This window comes from Columba livia, chromosome 13, assembly GCF_036013475.1.
Source record: "Columba livia isolate bColLiv1 breed racing homer chromosome 13, bColLiv1.pat.W.v2, whole genome shotgun sequence".
Classification (NCBI taxonomy): Eukaryota; Metazoa; Chordata; class Aves; order Columbiformes; family Columbidae; genus Columba; species Columba livia.
The window spans coordinates 12,846,641-12,869,089 of NC_088614.1; the positions used below are offsets into that span (position 1 = coordinate 12,846,641).

The window sequence follows — 22,449 nt, forward strand, 5'->3', positions numbered from 1 at the left end:
GCCCGCTTGTCCCTGGCTCACATCATCCCAGGGGGCTGGATCCCAACAGCCATGGGGCGCAACTGCCCCCCAGGAGAGCAAACAGCCTCGGTGACAGGGTATGGGGCAGGCATGTCCCCACCAGACCATTGCCACACATCCCATGTGCTGTGGCCCATCCCAGCGTGGGGCAGCAAGAATGCTGCAACTGGCTCTGCAGGACCCCAGGAGAAGGGGGACAGGCCGGGGGGAGAGAGCAGGTGGGGACCCCTTGGGGAGGGATCCCAGCCCCACACGCACAGGGCAGTCCTGGGAGCTGCACCCTTGACCTGGGGAATGGTGTAGCTTCACTGCTGGGTGACCCCAGCAAAGCACATTGCGGGGAGAGGGGGGGCTGGAGGGACTCTGGGGCACATCACTCCCCCTGCACGTCCCTGTCCCATAGCATGTGTCCAGGCTGTTTTGGGCAAGCGAGCCTGGCCTGGTGGCCTGACACAAGCTTCACCTGGTCCCCACCCAGTCCTACCTTGTCCCTGCTGCAGTGCCTTCACTATGCAGGGGACACCCCAGTGACATCTGCAAGGAGTGGGTTGGCACCTGGGCTGGCCACAGCTCCCTGTCTGTCACTCAGCCCCAGCAGACACTGCCGGGGGTGACACAGCTCCTCTCCCAGCACTGCAGTGCCAGGCTGACTGTGTCTTTGGCCTTTGCTGCTGGCCTGGCCCAGCTCTGGCCCAGCACCCTCCTGCCCGCAGGGAGGGATGGGGAGGTGCTGCTGTGGCTGTGGCCATCCCTGTGGTTCTTCACCTCCTCTCACCCTATCTCCTGTGGCATCAACCTTTGGCACCAGCACCAAGACTTCTGCCCCAACCCACCAGCATGATTTGCTGGCAAAGTGGCCCACGCACAAGGTCCAGCAGGGAGGGGGCACCTGAGGGCAGCGCTTTTCCAGCCCGTTCACTGGAGCTGGACACGAGTGCTCAAGGAGGAAGGGCACTGGCACAGCTCTGGAGTGGGGCGACAGCCGCGGCGCCGAGATGGGTAAGAGCAAAGCAGACAGCAGGGCTGGTTAGTCCAGACTTGTTTAGGGCAGGGAGGTGCACTGGGGCTGGTGCCCACGGTCCTCAGCTGCTCTCACAGCACCACTCTCACCCAGCCTGGTCAGCATGGCTGTGGGGTTTGCCCCAAGGGCGGCCCCAGGGGAGCGTGGGGTGATTTTCCAGTTGGGTGCTGAAAGCTTCCCTGTCCCTCGGCAGGAGCTCTGGGTGCTGCAAGGTACCTCGTGCAGGGCTGGACCACTCTGCAACATCTCCACCCTGCAAAATCCCACCCAGGGATGGAGTAACCCTGTGCAACAAGGCACCTGTTTGGGGCAACCATGCACAGCATCCCCACCCTGCACAGCAAAAGGAGATGGGGCAACAGGCACAAGCTGCAACAAGGGAAGTTCTGATGCAACTTCAGGGGAAAAAAGTGTTCCCCTGAGGGTGGCACGGCCTGGGGACAGAGCCCCACGAGGTGCTGGCAGCAACCCCATCCTTGGAGACTTCCCCAATTCAGCTGGATGAGGCCCCAAGCTGTGGAGTTGGCTCTGCCCTGAGCAGTAGATGGACCAGAGCTCTCCAGTGATCCCTGTGCCACTGCTGCTGGTTCCTGCTGCCCACTGTCATTCCTCAGGCCCTGCTGAGCCCACCGGGACCTGCACAGACACCGAAGGAGGGAAACAATGCTTTATTGGAGTATGTCCTGCCCCACAGACAATGAAGGCTTCTCCAGACATGCTGCCAGATCCCCCTACAGCCAGCCCAAACAGCAAGGACCAGGGCACACACAGCAGGGGTACAGCACGAGGTTTGTGTGCAGACCAGCCTGCAGCTGCCCAGAATGAGCGATGAGCATGGCCCAGCTCAGGAGAAAGAGGACAAGGAACACCACAGGCAGCAGCACAAGAGACGTCCTACCACCTTCTAGAAGTGGGGAAAAAATGGAAAAATAAGAGGTGACGCCATGGATCCAGAGCAGAGAACTGATGTCTGAGAGGTCAAGCAGCACAGAGACAACTGTTCTCCAGACTACAGAGTATATTAGGGCATCTCCCACCCTTTTCCCTGGAGGACAGACAGCGCTGGAGGGTGAGCAAGAGACAATGGCTGCACGTTGGACACTGTACCAGCACCTCCGTGGGCCCAGGGTCCTGAACTTGCCTTCCTCTCCTTCCCTCCCCAAATGATGATCGTTCCTTCCCAGTGACGAAGGATGTTCACGCAGAGCACCACAACACACCCAGCCCCACCGGCTCAGGAGTCCAGCTTGATGAAGACCTTGGGCCTTGAGAAAATTTTGATGGCCTCTTCTATCTGGGAGAGCTTCCTCTCCAGATCTACCCGCTTCTTCTGCATGCTGAGCGTGTCTGTGCGCACTGGCAGCATCACCAGCTCCTTTATCAGCTGCTCCTCGCCTGTAAAATTAAAAACAAACAAAAAAAAGCAGCTGTGTAAGTGGAAGAGCAAAGAGATCCATCCTTTTCCTAATGCTGTAACCTCATCCTCAGTCATGAAAATGGTGGCAGTGCTGTAACAAGGACTTTGAGAGAGCAGCCATCCTTAAAATTCAAAATTCAGCTGGATGAGGACCTGAGTGACCTGCTCCAGTTTTGAAGAACCAAGGGTTGGACTAGAAACCTCTGAATGTCCCTTCCAACCAAAACCTTCCTATCATTTTAAGAGCAATAGTAACTCCTACATCAGGTCCACCAGATCAGCCTGCTGCAAAGCGCCAGTCTTGTCACCTGCAGATCCCACCAACCTGAAGTAAACTGCTCATTCCACACACGGACCTCCAATGCAGCTATTCCTGCACCATCCCAGCTACGTGCTCTGTCCCAGGCAACTCTCCACCTGGCAGGAACCTGTGCCCCAGGACTCTCCTCTCCCTAATCCTGACTAGGATCACCTGTTTATCTGAGCTGGAACCCCCGTTTCTTTTCCTCTTACTCTGCTTCAGATTGCTGAGGGTCTCCAGCCGCTGGCTCTCCGGCATCATGGTATGACCAGGCGGCATGTCGGGATCTGGCAGGTTTCGCAGCCGCTCCTCCGTCTGTCTGCGCCACAGCTCCTTCCTCTCCAGCAGGCTGGCAAGGCAGGGGAAGGCAGGTGTCAGCACACTGGACAGGAGGATTTGCCCAGGAACTGAGCCCTTCAAACCCCACTGGGCTCCACGTCACTACCTGAGGACCGCAGTGACCCACCCTGCCCACCCTCACTGTGGAGGGATACACCTGGGTTCAGCCCACATGCGTGGACTAGCAAATACACTCCACCTGCACTGAAGGGCAGCTAGAAGACACACTGAGGCCAACATGAACTGCTTGGAAACAAGGGCTTCTGCTCCTTGCTTCTGGCCCAGGCCACTGAGGCCTCTCAAAACCATCTGTGGGCCAGTGATGGAATGAAGCTGGACAAAACAGCTCCCAGGCAGGGATGCTGGTGGGGACAGCAGGTGCAGCAGAGAGCCAAAGGACTGACACTGCGGTCAGTCCCAGGACAGGGTCACCCAGGTGACCACAGAACCCACTTGGAACCCCAAAATGCAAGTCACTAGCTGGATGTCCCTCAGCCTTCGGGCTCAAGGCAGGATGAATGCTTGTGATGCAGGGCAAGGTATCTGCCTCTTCAAACCCAGACCTGTCAGTACTGCAGCTATGTCACACAGAGCAAGGCTTGCGGAGGGGCAGAAGCACATTTCTCAGAATACACAGAGCATCCCCATGTTAGCATCACTGCACGGCAGCAAGGGAGGAGGAGACAAAATTATTTCTGAGCCCCACCAAACTGGCCACAGGATGTTTGCTAAGTCAAGACAGCAGGAGGGATGGCATTTATTCCCCCAGCCCCAATAAATCACACTGCTTGCATATGGCAAGAGCATCTCTGTCCCTGGCCCCTCATCGATCTACGCAGAAGCTGGGGGATGTGGTGAGAGGAGGTTGCTTGTTATAGAAAGTCCCATGGACCAGAGAGGGACACACGTACTACTGGGGGACGTGGCCCTTTTGCCTGGCGTTGTACTCCTCCTGCTCCCGGTGCTTCTGCTCCAGCAGCTCGGCCAGTGCCTGCAGGGACTGGGAACGCCGCAGCGGGGCCCGCTTAGCGTTGCGGGCGTTGTGCTTAATGAAGTCAATGCTCGTGCCCTCCACCTGCATCTGGAAGAAGAGAGAGGGAGGCAGCAAACACAAAGCCTGAAAGGCCTTTTTAGGGACCCCAAGCTGATCCCATGCCCTCAAAGTCAAAAGGACAGGAAGAACCAGGCTTGATGTATTCCACGTGGCTCCTACTGGTGGATTTTGAGCCTACCAGAGCAGGCAGAAGGTCAGAGGAAAAACTGGTCAGGCCCTCACCAGGCCAGTCAATGCAACAGAAGCCCTGGCAGAGCAGGAACTCGGCTGGTCCTGCCCCAGAGCCAGCGCCCTCCATCACAGCTCCTCCGATGGTCAGGGCAGGGGAGAAGGTTGCTGGATTTGAATTTCAGGTTTTCCTCCCTGTGAATTTATGCCCTGTTTAAACTAAGTCACTCCAAGGCATCTGGGAATCAACGAGCCACATGAGCCAAGGAAAGAAGACACGAGTCACGGGGCAGTTTAGGCCCTCCCAGACAAGGCTCCCTGAAAGGTTTAATTCTTAATACTGATTTAAATCTCCTTACTAAAAATCACACCCTTTTCCCAATTTTTTATGTAACATCCAAAAGCCACAGTTCCTTTGATTAAGTTGGGAGCAGTCTCCAAACCCCCAAAACCTCCTGCAAAGCCCTAGGAAGAGCAGATTTGAGTTCACTGGCACTTCTGCAGCAAGGTGGTTGCATTTTCAAAGAGAACTTCACAATCTCTTTAACTATGAGCAAGGATGAAGCCAGAGGGTAGTACTAGCAATCCTTGCATGGCCATCTCACCACGAAAGGGACTAAGGCCCTGTTCCTTCCCTTCATGCAGGAACAGTACTTACAGATCTCCCTGTTTACATGGCATATCCGACCCAACGCTTTAGAAGAGTTCAAAGCAGGAGCAAAGGATAAGTGCCAGAAACCCCTGGGAACCTGCAGTCAGCATGCAACCCACCTTGGTTTCAGCACCGAGCACATCTGGAGCCGCTGCGTCTGCCGCAGCTCTCGTTCTGGCAGGTCTCGGGGAGAGCGGTCTGCATGGCTTGATGCCAGAGCCGCAGCGAGAATATGCCCTCAGGAACTTCAGAGCCTCTGGATTTGGAGGTGGGGAGCTCTCCTGGGAAAGGCAAGAAAAGATCCACTAGCGGAGGGAGGCTGGAGCGAAGGGAAACCCACTCAACAAGGCTTGGGAGGTCAACCACAAGCTCAAGCACACATTTCCAGCCAGCAGACGACAGTACAATCTTTCTACCATGACTTGGCGGAAGTTCTCGGGGGAAGGCAATCTGTACCCAGCCAGCAAAGGCAAACAGACTGCCTACAGCAACAAATCCAGACCTGGCAACCGAACTTTGTAAAGAAACACTAAAAATGGGAGAAAAAATCTGCAGAAACTTGCATTTAGATTAAATGCATTGACGGAAGAGTCAGTTTACTGATTTTTAGTCTTTACTGGTTAATCTGGTAGGCATGAAAGGAGAGCAAAAAGAGATAACTGCACGGAGATACCTACCAGGCTTAGGGACAATCTAAATGGGTGGACAGTCCAAAGTGACCATGACAATGACTCCTTAAAAAGCAGAAATCTTCCTGTGGAAAGGGCAAATGGCAGCATGGACTAAGCGTGCTGAAAGTGCAGAGACACGTGCCAGTCTCCCTTGTTGGCAACATTAGAGAACCTGAATTCCCAGAAGAAGCCACCCCACCTCCACAAATGCAGAGCGTGCGGCAGAGCCCTGCTGCAGCAAGCTGTCATGAAATGGCACAGGTAGGAAACTGACACAAATTAGATGCTGTTCTCAAGTGCTGCTCTGTTCAGGACCCCACATCTGTGGTTATCCTACCCTAGGAAGAAAGAGGAGCAGAGAGTGAGGGAGTCTGGAGTCTCATTTGGGAGGCGTTTTCAGAGGCCATGGTCAGCATTGGCACAAGGTGACATTGCTTGCTGTCTAACAGGCAGGTTGCGACAAGACTGACTGAGGCAATCCCCCAAAAACCCCTGAAAATTGCAAGGTGACACTCTGGCAGGCAGGTGACCTTGCAATAAATACACCCAGGGCACATCTTTGCTCTTGGAAGTGACAGGAACCACATGGGGCAGCCACCAGATCCTTACAGGTACCCACGGTCTCAGCTGCCGTCCCAGCTGAACTGTTGGCCCCTCGAGGCAGATTCATCGTATCTTGGCAGACCTGAAGACCGACAGTGGGACAGGACAGTAACACCAGTAATTTTGGTGTGAGGCCCCACGTCCATGATGCCCTCAGCACTGCCCAGGCTGATCGTGCTCCAAAGAGCTTCAACAGCAGCCACAAGATGCAGATCTCTCTGGTAGATTAATGAGAAGCACCTTTACCTAGAGTGGTTGGTTCAAAGTAAAATAAGCCTGTGACCTTAGGAGCATGCTAGCAGAGCGCAGCGTGTCCCGTCTGCCTCCACGGGAGCACCAACACTGCCAGAGCCCTTTTTTCAAGGCAGCTGCTACAATGAACAGCCTCAAGGACAGAATCAACTTAATGTCTGAGCAGCAGGTCTATGGAAGATGGAGATCCTCCAAAGGGAACAACGCAGCTCCAGTTAAACAACGTGAGTCAGCACCAGGGCCTCCTGCCACCTCTCTCTGGAGGAATCTGCAGAGCACAAGTAACACACCACACAGAAACTGCCTGCACAGAGACCATCCCCATTCCCCAAAACAGAAGATCTCATCTTCCTCTAAGCCAGAGGATTTGCCAAACAAGAGTGTAGGCTTGCGTTCTTAAAGCACACGTGGATTTGCCCCCATGCCAGGAAGGGTCAGGGACATCAGAGAGGTCAGTGGCACACCGGGAAGAACAGACACAGCATTTGGAACCACTGGCTTGGGAATCATCTTGTCAATTCTTGCAGTTGCTATCAATACACATAACTTTAGGGTTAAAAGTTGGCCTGAGGGCCACAGACCAGAGAGAAGCAACGCAGATGAGGAGGAACCTGAAGGCTCCAACTCAGCACAGCAGCACCAAGAGGAGGCTGGTGTCAGTGACAGTGCTCAAGGTGTCACCCAGCTTGCACCCACCGTCTGCGCAAGCAGCAGCTCGCTGGGTCACTCCTGTCCACACAGCCTGGGTGGCTGCAAAGCCAGAACAGAGATGGAGCCTGTGAAGGCTACCAGGGTCTGGCAGAAGGACAAAACCCTCTCCTGGCAGCTGACAATCCTGAGGCTGATGGGAATGCAGGATCCAGCAGTTCACTGGCCAAGGCAGCAGCCCTGCGCCACCCCTTCTCCACAGAGCTTCTCTCTCGCAGCTGGGCTGGCAGGGACTCCCATGGCCTCCCCTCCAGGAGGACACTGTGATAAGGGTGGGCTCAACACGCCTCTGCTTGCTGCCATAGAGCAGGAACCCATCCCAGCCATACGAGCCACCAGTGCTACTTCTGGAGGAAGGACGGGGCAAACCGAACACAGAGGTCAGCTGGATGACAGTGACAGATCCCAGATCCAGACTGATGACAACAGATCCACCCAAAGATAGCGATGGACTTCTCTCCTAGGGAGCCTTTACTTTCTATACAAGCAGGTACACCCCTACCAAGGCAGCCACTTCGGTAGATTTTAAAAAGCTCTTCAACAGAGACATTATTTGAACACAAGGAACCCACTGGGGGAGAAAAGATTATCCAGAGAAAGAAGCCAAAAGCAATCCAAAACCTTCACAAAGCCTGACACCTGTTCAGAACAGAAGGCATGAACATTTCAGCTGCTGAAAAAGCCTGAGGATAGAAGGCATAACCCTGCATCCCTAATCCCACAAGCAGGCGTGCAGGGGACAGGAGGTACATACACCCTTGCAGGCTGTGCTGGAGCTCCGAGGACTCCACCCTGACTGCCTGGAGATGTCTGTGTGCCCCCACTGCGCAGTGGTTATTCACCATTGCTCAGAGAAGACTTTGGAGATACACAGCTCACTCTGGGTGCACAGGGTGGTAAGAGGACTTGGACTGAGGTTTGACACAGCCTGAAGACCTGCCCCTGAGGACCGCAATGCATGGGGCAGAATAACACAGCCTTTTGGCACAAAATCCAGACACACGTTGCCCCAAACACTGGGAAGCTGCAAAGCCAGTTGGATGCACCTCTAGACAGGGAACAGGGCTGTGAGGGCTCCTGCACCCCAGGAACCACCTTTAGATCCCACACAATCAAAGGGGCAAGTAGGAGCCTCCACATGGATAGTGTGATGAGATTTTTCTCTTCTCAGTTTTCCCTGCATGAGGACACTACTTGGTCAGACAGGATGGGGATTATTACAGCAATCACTCTGCAGACCCAGGCCAAACATTCTTGCTCAACACACAGCCCCACCACCATATCTGCCCACCACGCCTCAGCACCAAGTTGTCCCCAGACCTGTAGGTTCCATGACTCCTCCATCTCCACCATCCCACAGAACCTCGTGGCTGACCCACATCCCAGGCCAGGAGAGTTCAAGAGCCCAGTGGGTACCGACCTGCAGTTTGGCCTTCACCTTTGACTCCACGTTTTCATACTTCTGGGATTTCCACAGAGCTTTCACAGGCTTGGGCTGGCTGTGCTCTTGGGCTCGCTCCCTCTCTTTGCACTTCTTCTGAATCTCCTTTATTCGCCTCACATTTTCCTTCTCGTGGTCCTTGGACTCTTTTCCTGCACAGCAAGGGGAGATGCAGCTTCCACCCCACAGACACTGCCAAGGGATGCAGGCTCTTGGAGCCCACAGCTCTCTCTCCAAAGCTCTCCTCTTTCCTGCACACTGGATAATCTGTGCGTTTTTCCCATGTGGGATGCACACTCCCAGACTAACCCTTTTCTGCCAGAGGATCTTACAGTGCCCACATAAGCACGAGCACAAGGCTGTGCAATCACTGGTGTCCACAGACTCCCTCGTTCTGAGAGACTGGGGCTCACTTGTCCCATTTGGGACTATGTCAGACAAGCCACACCAGCATTCTCTCCAGAGGAAAGCCAGTTCCCAGTTCAGCATCCCGGCGTGTTTCTGAAGCACAGAGAGGGCTGGTTAACAGCAGCTGCAGAGCCTTAAACCTGCGCTGTTCCTGGCTTCGGGTCAGCCATTGTGCCACATTCAAGACTATGGACTGTATTTTTTGTTTTCGAGGCAAAAGTGATCCTTCCTTAGGCTACCCAAAGCAGGGAAGATCTCAGCTGACACAACCAGACTCTCCTCCATTCCCCTCCTGCTTTGGCACAGCAGCTGTGGCAGCCACTGCCTGCTATCCACCATGCTGGCACCAAGCAGGGCAAGGGGCAATACCAGCACATGGAATAAATCGAATGACACCCAGGTGACTCTCCTTCCTGGACCTCTGTACTCCAGCTGACCTCCCTGGAGAAGGGAACACCTTTCAGAAAGATGTTCTCAATATCCACAGTCTTCCCAAATCCTGCCTGGCTTTATTAAAAAGGAATTCCCCAGGCTAAACATCCTCTATATATTAAGATTTCACTTGATCCTTATTTAAGTTTGACTATAAAGATACTAGTTATATTCAGAGGCAGCAAAGTAGAAGGACTTGATTTATTTCCAGCATCTCTCAACAGTACGTCATCCATGACTAGTTCCTCAAGTCCAAATTAAATAAAGACGTTTTTGCAGTCTCTCTCCCCATTCCAGCAGCACCGGCTCCCACATGGGGACACCACTGCCAGGCCAAACACAGGAGATGGGGTGACTGGCCGTGTGAAACTCAAGGTGTCCTCAGGCAGCAGAGCCAAGGAAACCACCCAAACCCCCGATCCCAAATGCAACTCAGGGCAGCAGCATCCCAGCTGTACTTACTCTTGATGGGCATCCCCCCGCCAAGGGAGATCCCTTCAAGCTGCAGTAAAAGACCGAGTGTCCCCTTCTGTCCCTTCTCCAGGAAATCCTTTCCACTGGGGCGAATGCGAGGGGCTGGCTGGACCTGACGGGCACTGCCCAAAGCAGGGTATGGGTTGGGAAGTGGGTCCAGAGAGCCAGAGGTAAAATCCAGCTTCTGAGCATTCCCTTCCAGCCTCCCTCGAGCTACAGAGAAAGAAGAGAAGGAGATTATCAGGAAACAATCTTACCTCTTTGTTTTCTTCACCCACAGCCTACAGACAAAACTGAAGACTCCCTCTCCACCTCTACCGTATGCTTTTCCATCTTTCAACCAGCCACACAGACCACCTTTCGGATCACCATCGGTGAGGAAGCAGAAACACCTGCACCAGTGTGGGTGGAGATGGTTGAGGATGCCAAAGAATAAGGACATCAAACAGGCAAGCTGTGTCATGCCAAAGTACAAAACCACACATCTGTAACAAGCATCAGGGACTCACCTGAGAAGGGGCGTTTGTAATAGTCTGGGAAGAGCGTAGGGTCTGGAGGAATGGGGCCAGAAATCCTGGATGGCCCTTCACACATCCTGCTGCCCCTCTGCCACAAAAACCAACGCCACTGAGAACAGAAAGGAACAGAGCTCACTGAGCACCAAAAAGCTACATTATATATATATAGATATATATAGATATAGATATATATATAGGTGAACTTCTGACCTTCATTAGAGAGTGCACACCCAGGTACAAAGATGACCTGCAGGCAGGAAACCACTACAAATTGGACTCCATGCAGGTGAGGCAAGGGATCCAGCAGCACTGTTCCTTTTGTGGTGCTAATCAGCATTTTTACCAGTGTTGAACCTGAAATGTCCTCAGTTGCTGTAATACTGATATCTTCAGCACAGAAAATCCCTCCTGGCTTTGCTTTCCCATACAGGAACATTTAACACAGACATGCAAGCAGGAGGTGAGCTGCTATAACAGCCCCGTGTGCCTTTAGTGAACAGGACACACAAGGCAGCTGGACATCACCCAACACATTTTAGCCTTACATTTGAATTATCTTGCACCTTGGGCTCTTTCTAATTAGCTCCTGTGGTTCAAACACAACTTACCCAAGGCAAGCTGAAGCCCCTGCCCCACAGAGATAAACCTCTCTGCTGTATCCTCCGCGAGAGACACACCAGAGCCACTACCGCTCTTGAGCAGGCTGGGGCGGAACCTTGAAAGGACACAAGACAAAACGCTTCACTCCAGGACCACATAGGAGCAGACACTGAATTTCTGGGCAAGAGCCCTGAGATGAAAAGAGCCCAGCTGTCTCTCAGCTCTCTGGGAGAATGGGGAGTTAACTGTTTACAAAAACATCTTTTTCATTTCTAAATAACTTTTCAATGCAGATCAGCAGGGACCAGCACAGATCAGCAAACCCCTGCCCTCGCCTGCACCAGTCCCTACTGCCTCTCTCCTCCTCACAAGAGAAGCACAGATCCTTCCTGCATCTATTGCCCCACAATGCTCACCAAGATCTTGCGGACAGCATTTTATTGCCTACAAGAAACTCGAGGGACGTGCTCCCTACTCAGAAAATGAGGATGCAGGATGCTGCACCAACAGGCACAGACTGCTGGTGAGCTTTGGCAGATGCCACAAGAGCCTCGATACCTCAGTCACACTGTGATTTTACCAGGTGCCCAGGCAGCTCGGCTGGAGTCATCACCGTAAGAGCTGCGGCTACACCTGCATGCCCTGACTCGCAAGACAGTAATTTCAAGATTTCTGAGACATCTCGACAGGAATACCCCTTTCAGGATCCTCGGCATGCCAGCACTGATGGGATGCAGCATCTGCAGTTTAATTTACAAACCAACAAACGATCAGTACAAGGCTGAGTGAGCCTGAGTCATAGCAACTAATGCACTGCAGTCTTCCTTGCTAAATCGCCCCTGTTGACATGAGACCCATTAGCGAAAAGCTGTTCTTCATCTGCCAGACACAACTGCAGAGGCAATGTAAACAATGCTGGCTCTTGCACATCAGCACGCATGTACAGTCTGTACCCAGCTGCTTTGGAAAAGCTATTTCTGAAGAGCAGACACAGACTGTCAGCCTGAGATAAAAGGACACTGTCTTTGCATTATTTTGTCTCCTTGATAATGGATCCAACTAAGCCAGAACAGGCTCTTTTAGTCTAGAAAAAAAAAAAAAAAAAAAGCGTTCACCATGAGATCACTCCAGAACTTGGCCTTGAAATTCACATCTGATCTTGGTCTGAACTCGCCTTCAAACCCAGCAATCTACACGCAAAATGACAGGCTGAAATCAAGACCTGTAACAGAGCAGACAATTCGTGTGGGGGATTGAGGGAGGAAAGGCAAGTTGATGGGAGGCGGGGGATGTAAGACTTATTCTATACCTTCACACAAGTCACATTTCACGTCCAAACAGCACCCTGCCCTGCTGCAGGGAATTTGCAAATGACACCCACTCCCTGATTTGCAAGTCACATCGCCTCTGGATTGGGATCTTGCAAGATCAGACAACCTTATTTCAACAGTAAGCATCTTGCCTACCTAGGTACCACCAGCAAACTCACTGACGCAGGACACAAGCCCCCAGCATCAGCTTCCCAGCCCTGAGAAGCAGCAGCCAAGCCTCAGTTACCAGCGATCAGTACGGACTTCCCAAGCTGCTGCTCTGCTTCTGCCAACCACGAGCATATTCTGGGGACAGAAGCAAGAGAACCTTATAGCTCACTTCTGCCAAAAGGGGACGTGCAGACCCTCTCTGCTGCCATTCCCATCCTTCTGCTTTATATCTTGTGACAGCTGGCTAGTGCAGGTGGTCCTGTGCTGAGCTGTTTCACCTTGCTGTCCCTGCAGGAAACAAGTCGCTTCTTTTGCAGGGTTAGTTTTCTGCTGGTTTACCCTTCTGCCCAAAAGTAACCTGGCTGTTACCTCCCCGGGGGGGATCAGGGAAGCACTGGAGCAAGCACAAAGGAAACACAGCAGGAGCACATGCTCGTGAACACAGAGAAGGGAGGAACAGGGAACAGGGCCAGCCCTTTGCAGCAGTGACCTGATAGCTGGCTCAGCCGCTCTGCCTGGTTTGCACCCAGGAAAGCATCTTCTCTATCACCATGTCAGAAACTGAAATCTCAAGATACAGTATCTGACCTCTTGCCATGAGAAAAATGCTATTTAGGGCATTCACAGGCTACAAGATGCAGGTAGACTCTGCAGACACAGGCCAGTTAAGTCCAGATACACAGATATACATGTGTGCAACTCCTCTCTCTTCTTGACCCCCTGCCAGACTGCAGAACTCGCTAGGGAAGCAGCAAGGCTGCTCCTGGCCACAGGGCTGCACCAGCCCTGTTCCCTGCTGACCTGCAATCAGCACAGCTACAAAGTGGAGCAGGGCAGTTGCCAGAGTAACGCAAGGACTTTAGCGTTGCTTACTCACCCCTCTGAGCCTGGCTGGCTGCCCACTTCCCCACCAGGACCACAGCTTAATCCTGGCCTGGCACTCCAGCAACACAGGTTCCAGCCCTACCTCTCCCACAAGAGCATCCCTGCAATTTTAAGAACCATTAATTCAACTCTTTGTGCCCTTTGCTCCAGCTTAAGAATTGGTAAAAATGCTACTTAGCCCTCCAGTAAACTGAGATCTTTCAGAGCCCACAAGAACCACGGCTTCCTTTTGTGGCTTGTTCTTAGCATTGTAGTTAAGGAAACTACAAAACACAGGAACGGACAAGGCTTTAGCAGGTGTTTTTCACAGCCCTGAACCTGCTGCACACTCCCTCTTCACAGATCACAGTTTCACCGTGCCACCACCACTCACAGAGCTGAAGCAAGACCAGCTTCATGCCTTTACGAGCCAAGCTCTGCAAAAAAAAAAAATGGGGGGAAAAAACTTCCCACAGCTGTGATAAGCAGAGCAGGTCCTCTGCAGCAAATCAAAGGGCTAATCTCTATGCAGCTGGTCTTGGCTGTTTGCTTCCTTCCTTGGTAGTTGCAGCTGAAATGGAAAGTAGCACGAGGACTACCTCTGTGCCTGAGGGGTGCACCAAATCAGCGGGGCACACGGATCCAGGGCCGTACCTCCTGCAGAACAAGAGGTCAGGGAATGAAGTCAATTTGCTGTGAGCCTACCCAGTGATGTCAGTCTGTGCCTATGCTTTCCCCTTGCTACCCTCTGCAGACTAATAGAAAAGATTAATATTTTCCTTTCAATGCTATTCCACACGCAGGTCCCCTCAGACACCACCAGCTCTTCCCCACCAGCCAGCCTCCAAGACCTATTTTCTATTTTGTCTTTCTGAAAACAAAGAAGGACAAGTATAGCCACGTGTGGTAGTGGCATTTACATGTGGGACATGTTCTGTAGGAGCCGGGCATGTGCCACCAACCGCACTTTAGGAACAAAGCCAGCACGTACAGGCTGCCCAAGGGGTCAAACGCGCATCCTGCAGGAGCAGCCTCGACCAGGAGGTGACCAAAGGCCCCGCAAGGTGGGCAGACACCCATGGGGGTTTGCAGAGCTGCAGCCACGACCTCTCTCAGAAGAGCGAGGGAGGGAGGAGGACACGAGAGAGGCCCCACCTTAACTCGGGGTTCCTCCGGGATGCAGGGACAAGCCGCCTGTTGGGTTTACAGGAGCTGCTGTGCAACGCCGGGTCCAGACATGGAGCCTGGGGCTTGTGTCGCCACCCGCAGCCTCCCCTGGCCGTGCTGTCCGGGGACATCAACACAAAGCCTGTTCTGGGGCACGGGCTGAGAGCCAGGACCCCACCAAACAACACCGGACACTCCTGAAAAAGACCCTTCTTGCCTCCTTTCGCTGCCCGTGTTCCTGGGGAGGGCAGGACACAGACCTGGGGCTGCCCGCACAGCCCGAAGCCCTCGACCCCTTTCCGGGGCTGGCGCCGGGGCTTTGCCTCGCCCCTGCGGCCGTGGGACGGGGCCCGGCGCCTCCCCAGCCCCCTGCTCGGGCGCTCCCAGCCCGGCTGCCCCGCAGGCTGCAGCCTCCGCCGTCCCGCTCTCCGGCGGCCACGCCCGGGACAACGCCGGGGCCGGGTCACAGCGACCCGCGAGGGATCGGGATCTGCCCGGCTCCCCCGAGCACTCACCGAGGGAGCCCGCGGAGCTCTCCCGGCTGCGGCGCGGGCCCAGGAGGCAGAGCCCTGGGCCAGGAGCGGGTCCGCCCGCCGGGAGCCCAAGGCCCGACTCGGCCCCGCCGCGCTGCCCGGCAACCGCCGCTTCCGCCGGGAGGGGCGGGGGGTCGGGGCGGGCCCTGCCCGGAGCGGGGCCGGGGGGCGACCGGCAGCTCCGGGGCAGGGCACGCAGCCCCGTGAGCCGGCCCCGGGCAGGGCAGCCCCGTGTCGAGCTCGCTCGGGGCCAAGTTCCATCCCCGACCCGCAGCCTCCCGCTTCCCCGGGGCTGTGCGGAGGATCCGCCCGATCTCCCTGTCCGGCTGCGGCCACCGGCAGCAGAACCGCACGAAACTTCGGGGCCTGGGGGCCGAGGGAGATCTGTCTCTGGGACCTGTCGCTATTGATGTGCTCACCCGACAGAACAAGGCTGGTACAGCGGGTTAAACCCCCACACCGAGCAAAACCCTCCTGCGGTTGTGGGAGTGGGTTCCCTGGTATCCAAACTTCAGTGCATAAGTTATGCTTATGTGTATGTTCTGAGAGAAAACCCTGAAGGGCAGTTACAGAACGAGGCTTGAGGTATATTTTGCTGAAATATTTGCTTATTTTTCTTTTCTGTAACTTTCTTTCCAATTCAAGCAGCTGAACTGTTATTTTCCAGAATAAACCTAACTTGGAGCATAGAATCATAAAATCATTTTGGTTGGATGAGACCCTCAAGATCATTGAGTCCACCCGTTAACCCAACTCTGGCACTAACCCGTGTCCCTGCACACCACATCTACATGTCTTTTAAACCCTTCCAGGGTTGGTGACCCCACCACTGCTCTGGACAGCCTGTTCCAATGCCCGACAACCCTTTTCAGGAAGAAATTTTTCCTATATCTAATCTAAACCTTTCCTGACGCAACTTGAGGTCATTTCCTCTCATCCTATCTGACGAGATGTATCATGCTCATCATCAAAATGAAAAACCGTCATTTGCTGGGCAAGCACAGACGACTCCATTGGCTTGGTTGAACCCGGAGCAGAATAATGACCATGATACCCAAGTTTGCTGCACCGGGAGACCACAGTGTGCATGGGTGTGTTTGCCCATAACCACGCTGTTCCCTCATAACGGTACCTCTCTGCCATTGCTCTGAACCTGGGTGGTTAAAACCATTTCAGGGCACTTATTGATGAGTGAAGGAGGCCCAGGTGCTTGTGTCAGCATTTGCCTGCTGAAGCACCCCTTGGATTGCCACATCACTCTCTTCAGGGTATAAAAGGCCATTGTGTTTATAAAGGACCTGTGCAAGAGGATCTTCCTCCCATCACAGCACGATGAAGACAGAGGCCACTTCTCCACTCACAGTCAACATCTCCTGAATGTTCCGGGGTGCAAAAGTCAAACAAAATCCTGGCATTTCCCAGGCAGATGGCTTGAGGAATGGGACTTGGTGCTGGTCTTTGTAGACCCCACAGCAGCATTCTTGGGGAGGGGACCACCAGGGTCCCTTGTCTCCTTCATGGCAGGGCTGTCACCAGTGCCAGATCAGCACATCCACAGCCATGTCCCACAGAGCCCTGTTGTCCATGGGAATGGAGACCCCTCACCTCCTGGTGACCCCTCCCAGGGCTGCAGCATCACCAGGACCCCTGAACCTCTGTCACCACCACAGCCAGCCCCATTGGCCATGCTCCGCTGTGTCCCCCAGGTGTCAGAGAGCATCCCCTGGGCCCTCTACGGTTTCTCCACCTCCCTCCTTGCACCGGAACCCAGATCTGGGGGACCTGTTGCTGGGGCATCCCCTGCGGGGGTTTAACAGTCTTTTGGAATCTCCTGCCCAACTGTCACCTTCCAACCCATCCCAGGAGCTGAGCCGGGAGGAGGACAGGCCCAAAGTGACAGAGTTCATCCTGTTACTGTGGCTTCTAACACGTGTGGTTGGCTTTTGCAGTTTTCAGTGGCTTGTGCCAGTCCTCCTTGCGCTGCCTCTGGGCGCGGGGCCACTTTGCTGGAGGTTTCGTGGTTGGAAAGGGAAGCAGGTGCGTGCAGGGACGGGCAGTGAGATGCTCTGGGCGGGTAATCGGTGCCTGCAGTTTCTCAGGGTTGTGGTCGGTCAGTGGAAATGCTGAAATCCTGTTTGGATGTCCGTTTAACAGGCAAACTGGGAATTACTTTGGGAAGGATGTTAGGTCAGAAAAGATTAGTCCTTAATATATCAGAATATAATGCTGCTTATTAGATACTAAACCTGCGTAGGGGCTGCCTCTCCTTGTTCCTGGGGGAAGGGGAGGCAATGCCAATGCTTCAGCTGGGGGCTGGGTGCTAACGGTTGGCCTGCAGGAGGTACAAGGCAGAGGTTCAAGGTGTGCTGGGGCAGTTGGGGTCTTCTGGTAGCTCAGGGCAGAGAGGGGAGGGGGTTGGTTTCAGGTTTACTGAACATGGAGGTGGGGGCTAATGGCTGAGCTCAGTGTTGGGGAGTTTTCACTTCCCTGTGTCTCATCCCCTGGAGCTCTCCTGGGATGCTGCTTTGGAGCAGATCATGGGGATCTTGTACTGGGCAGAGCTGAGCCCTCTCAAAGCTGAGAGGGGCAACCACCGCCCCTGCAGCTCGGCAGGGAGAGGCGGACGGTGCCCACGTCCCTGGGGAGGGGACTCGGGGGGACCTGGTAGAGCACTGCGCGCTGGGGTGAGCCCCCACGCCAAACCAAACACTCGTGGAGGTTGTTGGTCTGCATGCAGCCCCACCAGTGGCCTGGAGCATCTGCCATGTCAGCCCTGGTGCCAGAGCCTCCTGCCCTGGTGAGGAGCCCTGAGGAGCAGCAGCACAGCGGCCACGAGCCTGGGCACGTCCTCGCCCAGCTGTCTGCAGCCCTGGACAGCCCGAATGTCAGAGCTTTGGAGGTGAAGGGCGATGCTGCGTGGGACATGGGGGTTGCGATGAGCACAGGCTTCATCCCTGGTGCCACGAGCACAGCGCTTGCCCTGTGCAAGCCTTGTGCATGAACAGGAGGTGCCAATGTGTGCCAAAGCTTGGGGAGGGGGAAGGGATGAGAAAAGCTCCTTTCTGCAGAGGGCACATGTCCCTGGGGCTGGGTCTGCTACCTAGAAACAAAAGGCATGATGTTACTCCCAAGTCTTAAACTGAGACAAAGTGACCCCAAATAATTATCTATGAGCTTCTAGTTAAGCTGCGTGAAACGGCAGCTGAATAATTTCCAGCCAGCTCCTTGCAGAGCAGTTTTCTTCCCCAGTGGCATGCTCAGGGTTGTCTCCAGCTGCTGCTCAGGGCCTGGCAGTGCCACAAAGGGTGATGGGAGGGCAAAGTGGCAACCAGAGTCCTGAGAGGGCCAGCAAGACTCATGGGGCCACCCAGCCCCCTGGTGCCCCCCGCCATAGACAGCCACTGCAGCAACATAGGTTGCTCCCGCTCACCAGCCAGCCGGGCTTGCCTCTGAGAACTTGGGGCCACATCAGGTGTAAAACCCTAAATCCAGGTGGTTATTAATGGCCAGCAAAGGGTCCAAGGTGGCAGAGACATCCATGCCAGGCCCAAGGAGAGCAGGTGCAGGGACTGACAGGAGCATCGCTCCTCAGCGCTCTCCCCTGTGTCCACCACAGTGGTCCAAGAACGGGCAAGGTGTCCTTGTCCACACCGAGCTGTACGAGGAGGAGATGAGGAAGAACAAAGAGCTGTTCCCAGAGCTGGCGGACCTCAGCTGCATCGCGGCGCTGCAGGCCTGGCTGCTAGCCTACGGTTTCAAGCTCAAGGGGGCAAAGTAAGTCACCATGTCTCCTTTCTGAGCCAGCTTTGTGCTGCAATGCAGCCAGGATCACAGTCCAAGGAGCAGCTGCCAGCAAGGTCTGGGTCTGCCCCCGGTGGGCTGCATTGCATGAGGATGAAATAAGGTTGGGAGGAAGAGATGAGTGTGGGAGAGAAGATATTATCTTCCAGGATTTGTGGCTGGACATCATTCTGCTTTGGTTTTTATTTCACTGAGAAACAAGGAGCTTGGTTTGTAGTAATTTTGAGAGTTGCTTAGAGTTTAAGACAGCAGATAAACCAGAGAAACGTGGAAAGGGAGAAGCCCAAAGAGCCATAGGTCTTATGGTGGAAAGGGAAATGGTACCTATGACAATTCAGTAGCCCCAAGCCATCCATCAGCCACAGCCAGTGACCACCAGCCACGTCCAAGTCCAGCCAGCGAGTTGAACCAGCACGGCCAGGGCAGGAACAGAGCGGTGCCAGCCCCAGGCACCGCTGCACCATAGCACAGGCACAGAGCAAGGGCTGCACTTGGACATGGCTCCTGTGCCAGAACACAGAGCCCCACAAAGTGCCACAGGGATCCATCTCCCGCTGCAGCTGGACCCCAAGCTGGCCCGGCCCCACAGCTGGTTTCTGTCCCTCAGGGTCAACGCACAAGTGCTCCTGTTGCAGCACCCTGATTTCCAGAGGGCACATCCCACCGCCCAGGAGCCAGGTGCCCTTGGAGGCGATGCTGACCTCTCCGCCAAGCAGAAAAAAACGAAGAAAAAGAGACATGCGAGCAGCCTGCGCCCCCGCAGAGGGGCTGCGGCCCAGGACATGCTCGGTGAGCAAAGCTGGGACGGGCTGGCACCTCCAGGACTTTGGTTGATTTGATGCTGGTCTAAGGCTGGACCCATAGTACAACAGGGTGGTGCCCAGCTCTTCTGCTTCTCCCAGACCAGGCAGCGTCCCCCTGGCTTGGGTGATGATGAAGGCTCTGCCACCGGTGAGTTCTCAGCTGGGCACTGATTCCCAGGCAGGCTTGCCATGGTTTTTTCCTCCAGCTGCTGTTTTGTCTCTGAGATGTGGCCATATATCCCTAGCTTTTATGCCACCAGGCAGCCTCAGTTCAAGGGCACAGCTCCCCTCCTGGCAGGGGTAATATTCTTCCTCTCTTCCCAGAGCTGCTGCAGCTCGTGAGCTACAGCAAAGCCCTGGCAGGGAAGTGGTTTTCAGTGTCAGGGTCTTCTTGTACCTCACCAGGACAACGGCCACGCCTGCGACCCTTGTACCAGTACATCAACCTCGACATGCCGGAGCTGATGGACCCATCGGCAGAAGAAGATGAAGTCCCAGGGCTGGCAGAGCCAAGCCAGGTCCCTGCAGCCCCTGGGAGGGCAACTGCTCCACATCTGGAGGGTGAGCTCCAAGGTTTGCCCAGCTCCTCTATGCCTTCTCAGGGACCTGGCCTTGTCCTGCCAGTGACATGCTGGTCCCTGTAGCTGATCCCCCCAGAAATGGAGGCTTTGCCCTTGCCTGTACAGGTTGCCTCACCTTACGCTGTTTCTTGTGCCCTTACCCCTAGCTTTTAGAGACATGGGCTAGATATATCTGAGTTACCGTTTGCAGCAGCTCTGCCCTTGGGTTTTCTCCTGAAGCTCTTAGGTGGCCCAGCCAAACAGAGCAGGACCTGTCACCCTAGGACACAGTCTCCAGGTTTCAGATTTTTTTTCCAAGACTTGGTGGGACAAAACGACAGGCAACCTGAGCTGGAGTTGGTGACAGGCCTGCTCCAAGCAGGAGACCAGGCTGGAGACCCAGAGCCGCCATCCCATCCATGCTGTGGGGACCTGGCATCCTGCTGGTGCAAACAGCCTGGCTCTGAGGAGGTGGCTGGGCTGTTGATGCACTCACTCCTTCTGCAGATACCTGTGCTCTGGAGATCCCAGCACTGAGAGCAGGTGACAAATCCACGCAGTTTGATATCGACAGGATGCTCAGATACGCAGCTCACCTGGTGCCACCGCTCTTTCCTCAATACAAATAGCCAGGCAGCTTTCTGCCTCCTGTGTGGCTACTACAGCCTGACCTGCAGGGCGGTGATCAGCACCTGCCCACACAAACAACTGTGGGGTTACTGTTTTTCTCCCTTTTTTCTCTCTCCTTGGTGCAGAGAACCTGATTTACCTAAATTAAAAAAAAAAAAAAAAGAAGCAATTTTTCATTATAAAATATACCTGCATGTCACTTGTCCTTAGGATGCATGGGCTGTCATTCCTTCCTCATGTGAAAAGCAGAAGGATGGGGACCAGCCCTGAGAGCAGCTGCTGGAGTTGACCCCCACAGGGGCCACGGAAGGGGACAATTTCGCACTGCCCATCAGACAGCAGAGTGTGGCCTGGTCCCCTCTGCCAGCAGCACTAAGCAGCAGGGGCTTCCACATCTGCGTCAGGGGAACAGGGATTGCGTGGGGAAATCCGGACACGTGCTCCTTTGGCCACCACCCCACTCGGCCCATGTGGGAGGCTGTGCCCAGCCCAGAAGCCCCTTTCACCTATCTGTACACTTCTGTGGTCAGGTCTCCTGCTCGCCCAGGAGTCTGGGCACCCTCCTTCCCCCACTGGGATCATTTGGGCCTCTCTGGAGCTGTTTTGTGTTCCTCCTTCTCCTGAGAAGCTGAACTTGAGGATGTTCTGCCCAGTGCAAATGTGCTGACAAAGGCACAAAGGAAGGTTCCCAGTTCAAGGACAGCTTCAAACCAGATCCCAAAATGGCATGAAATAAGCCATAGCTGTTCTGCATGCATGAAGGCTGTGACATCCAGGTGAGCTCAGGAGACATTGTCTCACCCGCTTTACATCGCACACAGACATCATTAGATGCTCAGAGCCATGGCAGGAACACCAGTCCTCGACCTGCAAGAGAAGGTTTGCAGAGATGCAGCTTTCAGGGCTCCACAGCTGGGATGTTGAATAAATTTCATACATTTGCTGTCTCCATCCATCTGACAGGGGAGATGAGATTGTGCAGAGCACAGGAGCAGCTGCACTCCTACCTTTAAAACAGCACAGCGGCAGACTTGTGTCTGTCAGAGTGTTAATGAGTTGAGAGCAAATACCCAAAGGTAAATATCAGACTTACATGCTGAGCGAAGAAAGCAGTCCCAGCAATTCCATGGGAAGTTTGTGTCTTGGTTGGTGTCCTCCAGCAACTTCTATGAGTCAGGCAGAAAAATAAAGATCCTGTTAATCACAAAAGCTGATGTGCTAAGTCCAAGATAGGCCAGAGGATCTCCAAAACCAGGCGCTCAGCGGCTGTAGCATGAGGGAAACAGCAAGGAGGTGGGAAATAGATCTTCTGGTGGGACTTTTCCCTTGGTGATAAATGAGTAACACTTGCTAGGACAGCACAGAGTGATCTCCTACTTTTTTTATGCACCCAAGCTGCCCAGCTGGCAGCAAAAGAGCATAGAAATAGAGAACGACTCAACAGGTACTGAGCCCCTGCTCTGTGTCTCCTGTTCACATCTATTTGGATGGTTTGAGCTTGACCAAATCAAACACAAGCACACAGCTGCA

General features: G+C 54.3%; 1 protein-coding gene across 5 annotated transcripts; it reads right to left on the reverse strand.

Moving 5' to 3' along the window:
* Positions 1-1,695: 1,695 nt before the first annotated feature.
* Positions 1,696-15,251, reverse strand: ENKD1 (enkurin domain containing 1). 5 transcript variants are annotated; one of them, XM_065029176.1, is made up of 8 exons: positions 15,108-15,251; positions 10,472-10,589; positions 9,951-10,175; positions 8,628-8,800; positions 5,093-5,254; positions 4,011-4,180; positions 2,973-3,109; positions 1,696-2,437 (listed from the first exon to the last, which is right to left on the reverse strand). In XM_065029176.1, exons 2-8 carry the CDS (start codon positions 10,554-10,556, stop codon positions 2,277-2,279), a joined length of 1,113 nt encoding a protein of 370 aa, XP_064885248.1. In that variant the 5' UTR covers positions 10,557-10,589; positions 15,108-15,251; the 3' UTR covers positions 1,696-2,276. The 5 variants fall into 5 exon arrangements, with proteins under 5 accessions (XP_064885248.1, XP_064885243.1, XP_064885246.1 ...); XM_065029171.1 differs by lacking the exon at positions 4,011-4,180 and adding an exon at positions 10,691-10,834 and having other exon boundaries at positions 15,108-15,240; XM_065029174.1 differs by lacking the exon at positions 4,011-4,180 and adding an exon at positions 13,439-13,547 and having other exon boundaries at positions 15,108-15,236.
* Between the last annotated feature and the right edge of the window lie 7,198 nt (positions 15,252-22,449).

Coding starts and splice junctions, on each gene's coding strand:
- ENKD1 (XM_065029171.1), bottom strand. Junction 5,255..8,627: donor AGGTGAAGGCCAAACTGCAG/GTCGGTACCCAC, acceptor TGCCTTTCCCAG/GAGAGCTCCCCACCTCCAAA. Junction 3,110..5,092: donor TGCTCGGTGCTGAAACCAAG/GTGGGTTGCATG, acceptor CTGCCTTGCCAG/CCTGCTGGAGAGGAAGGAGC.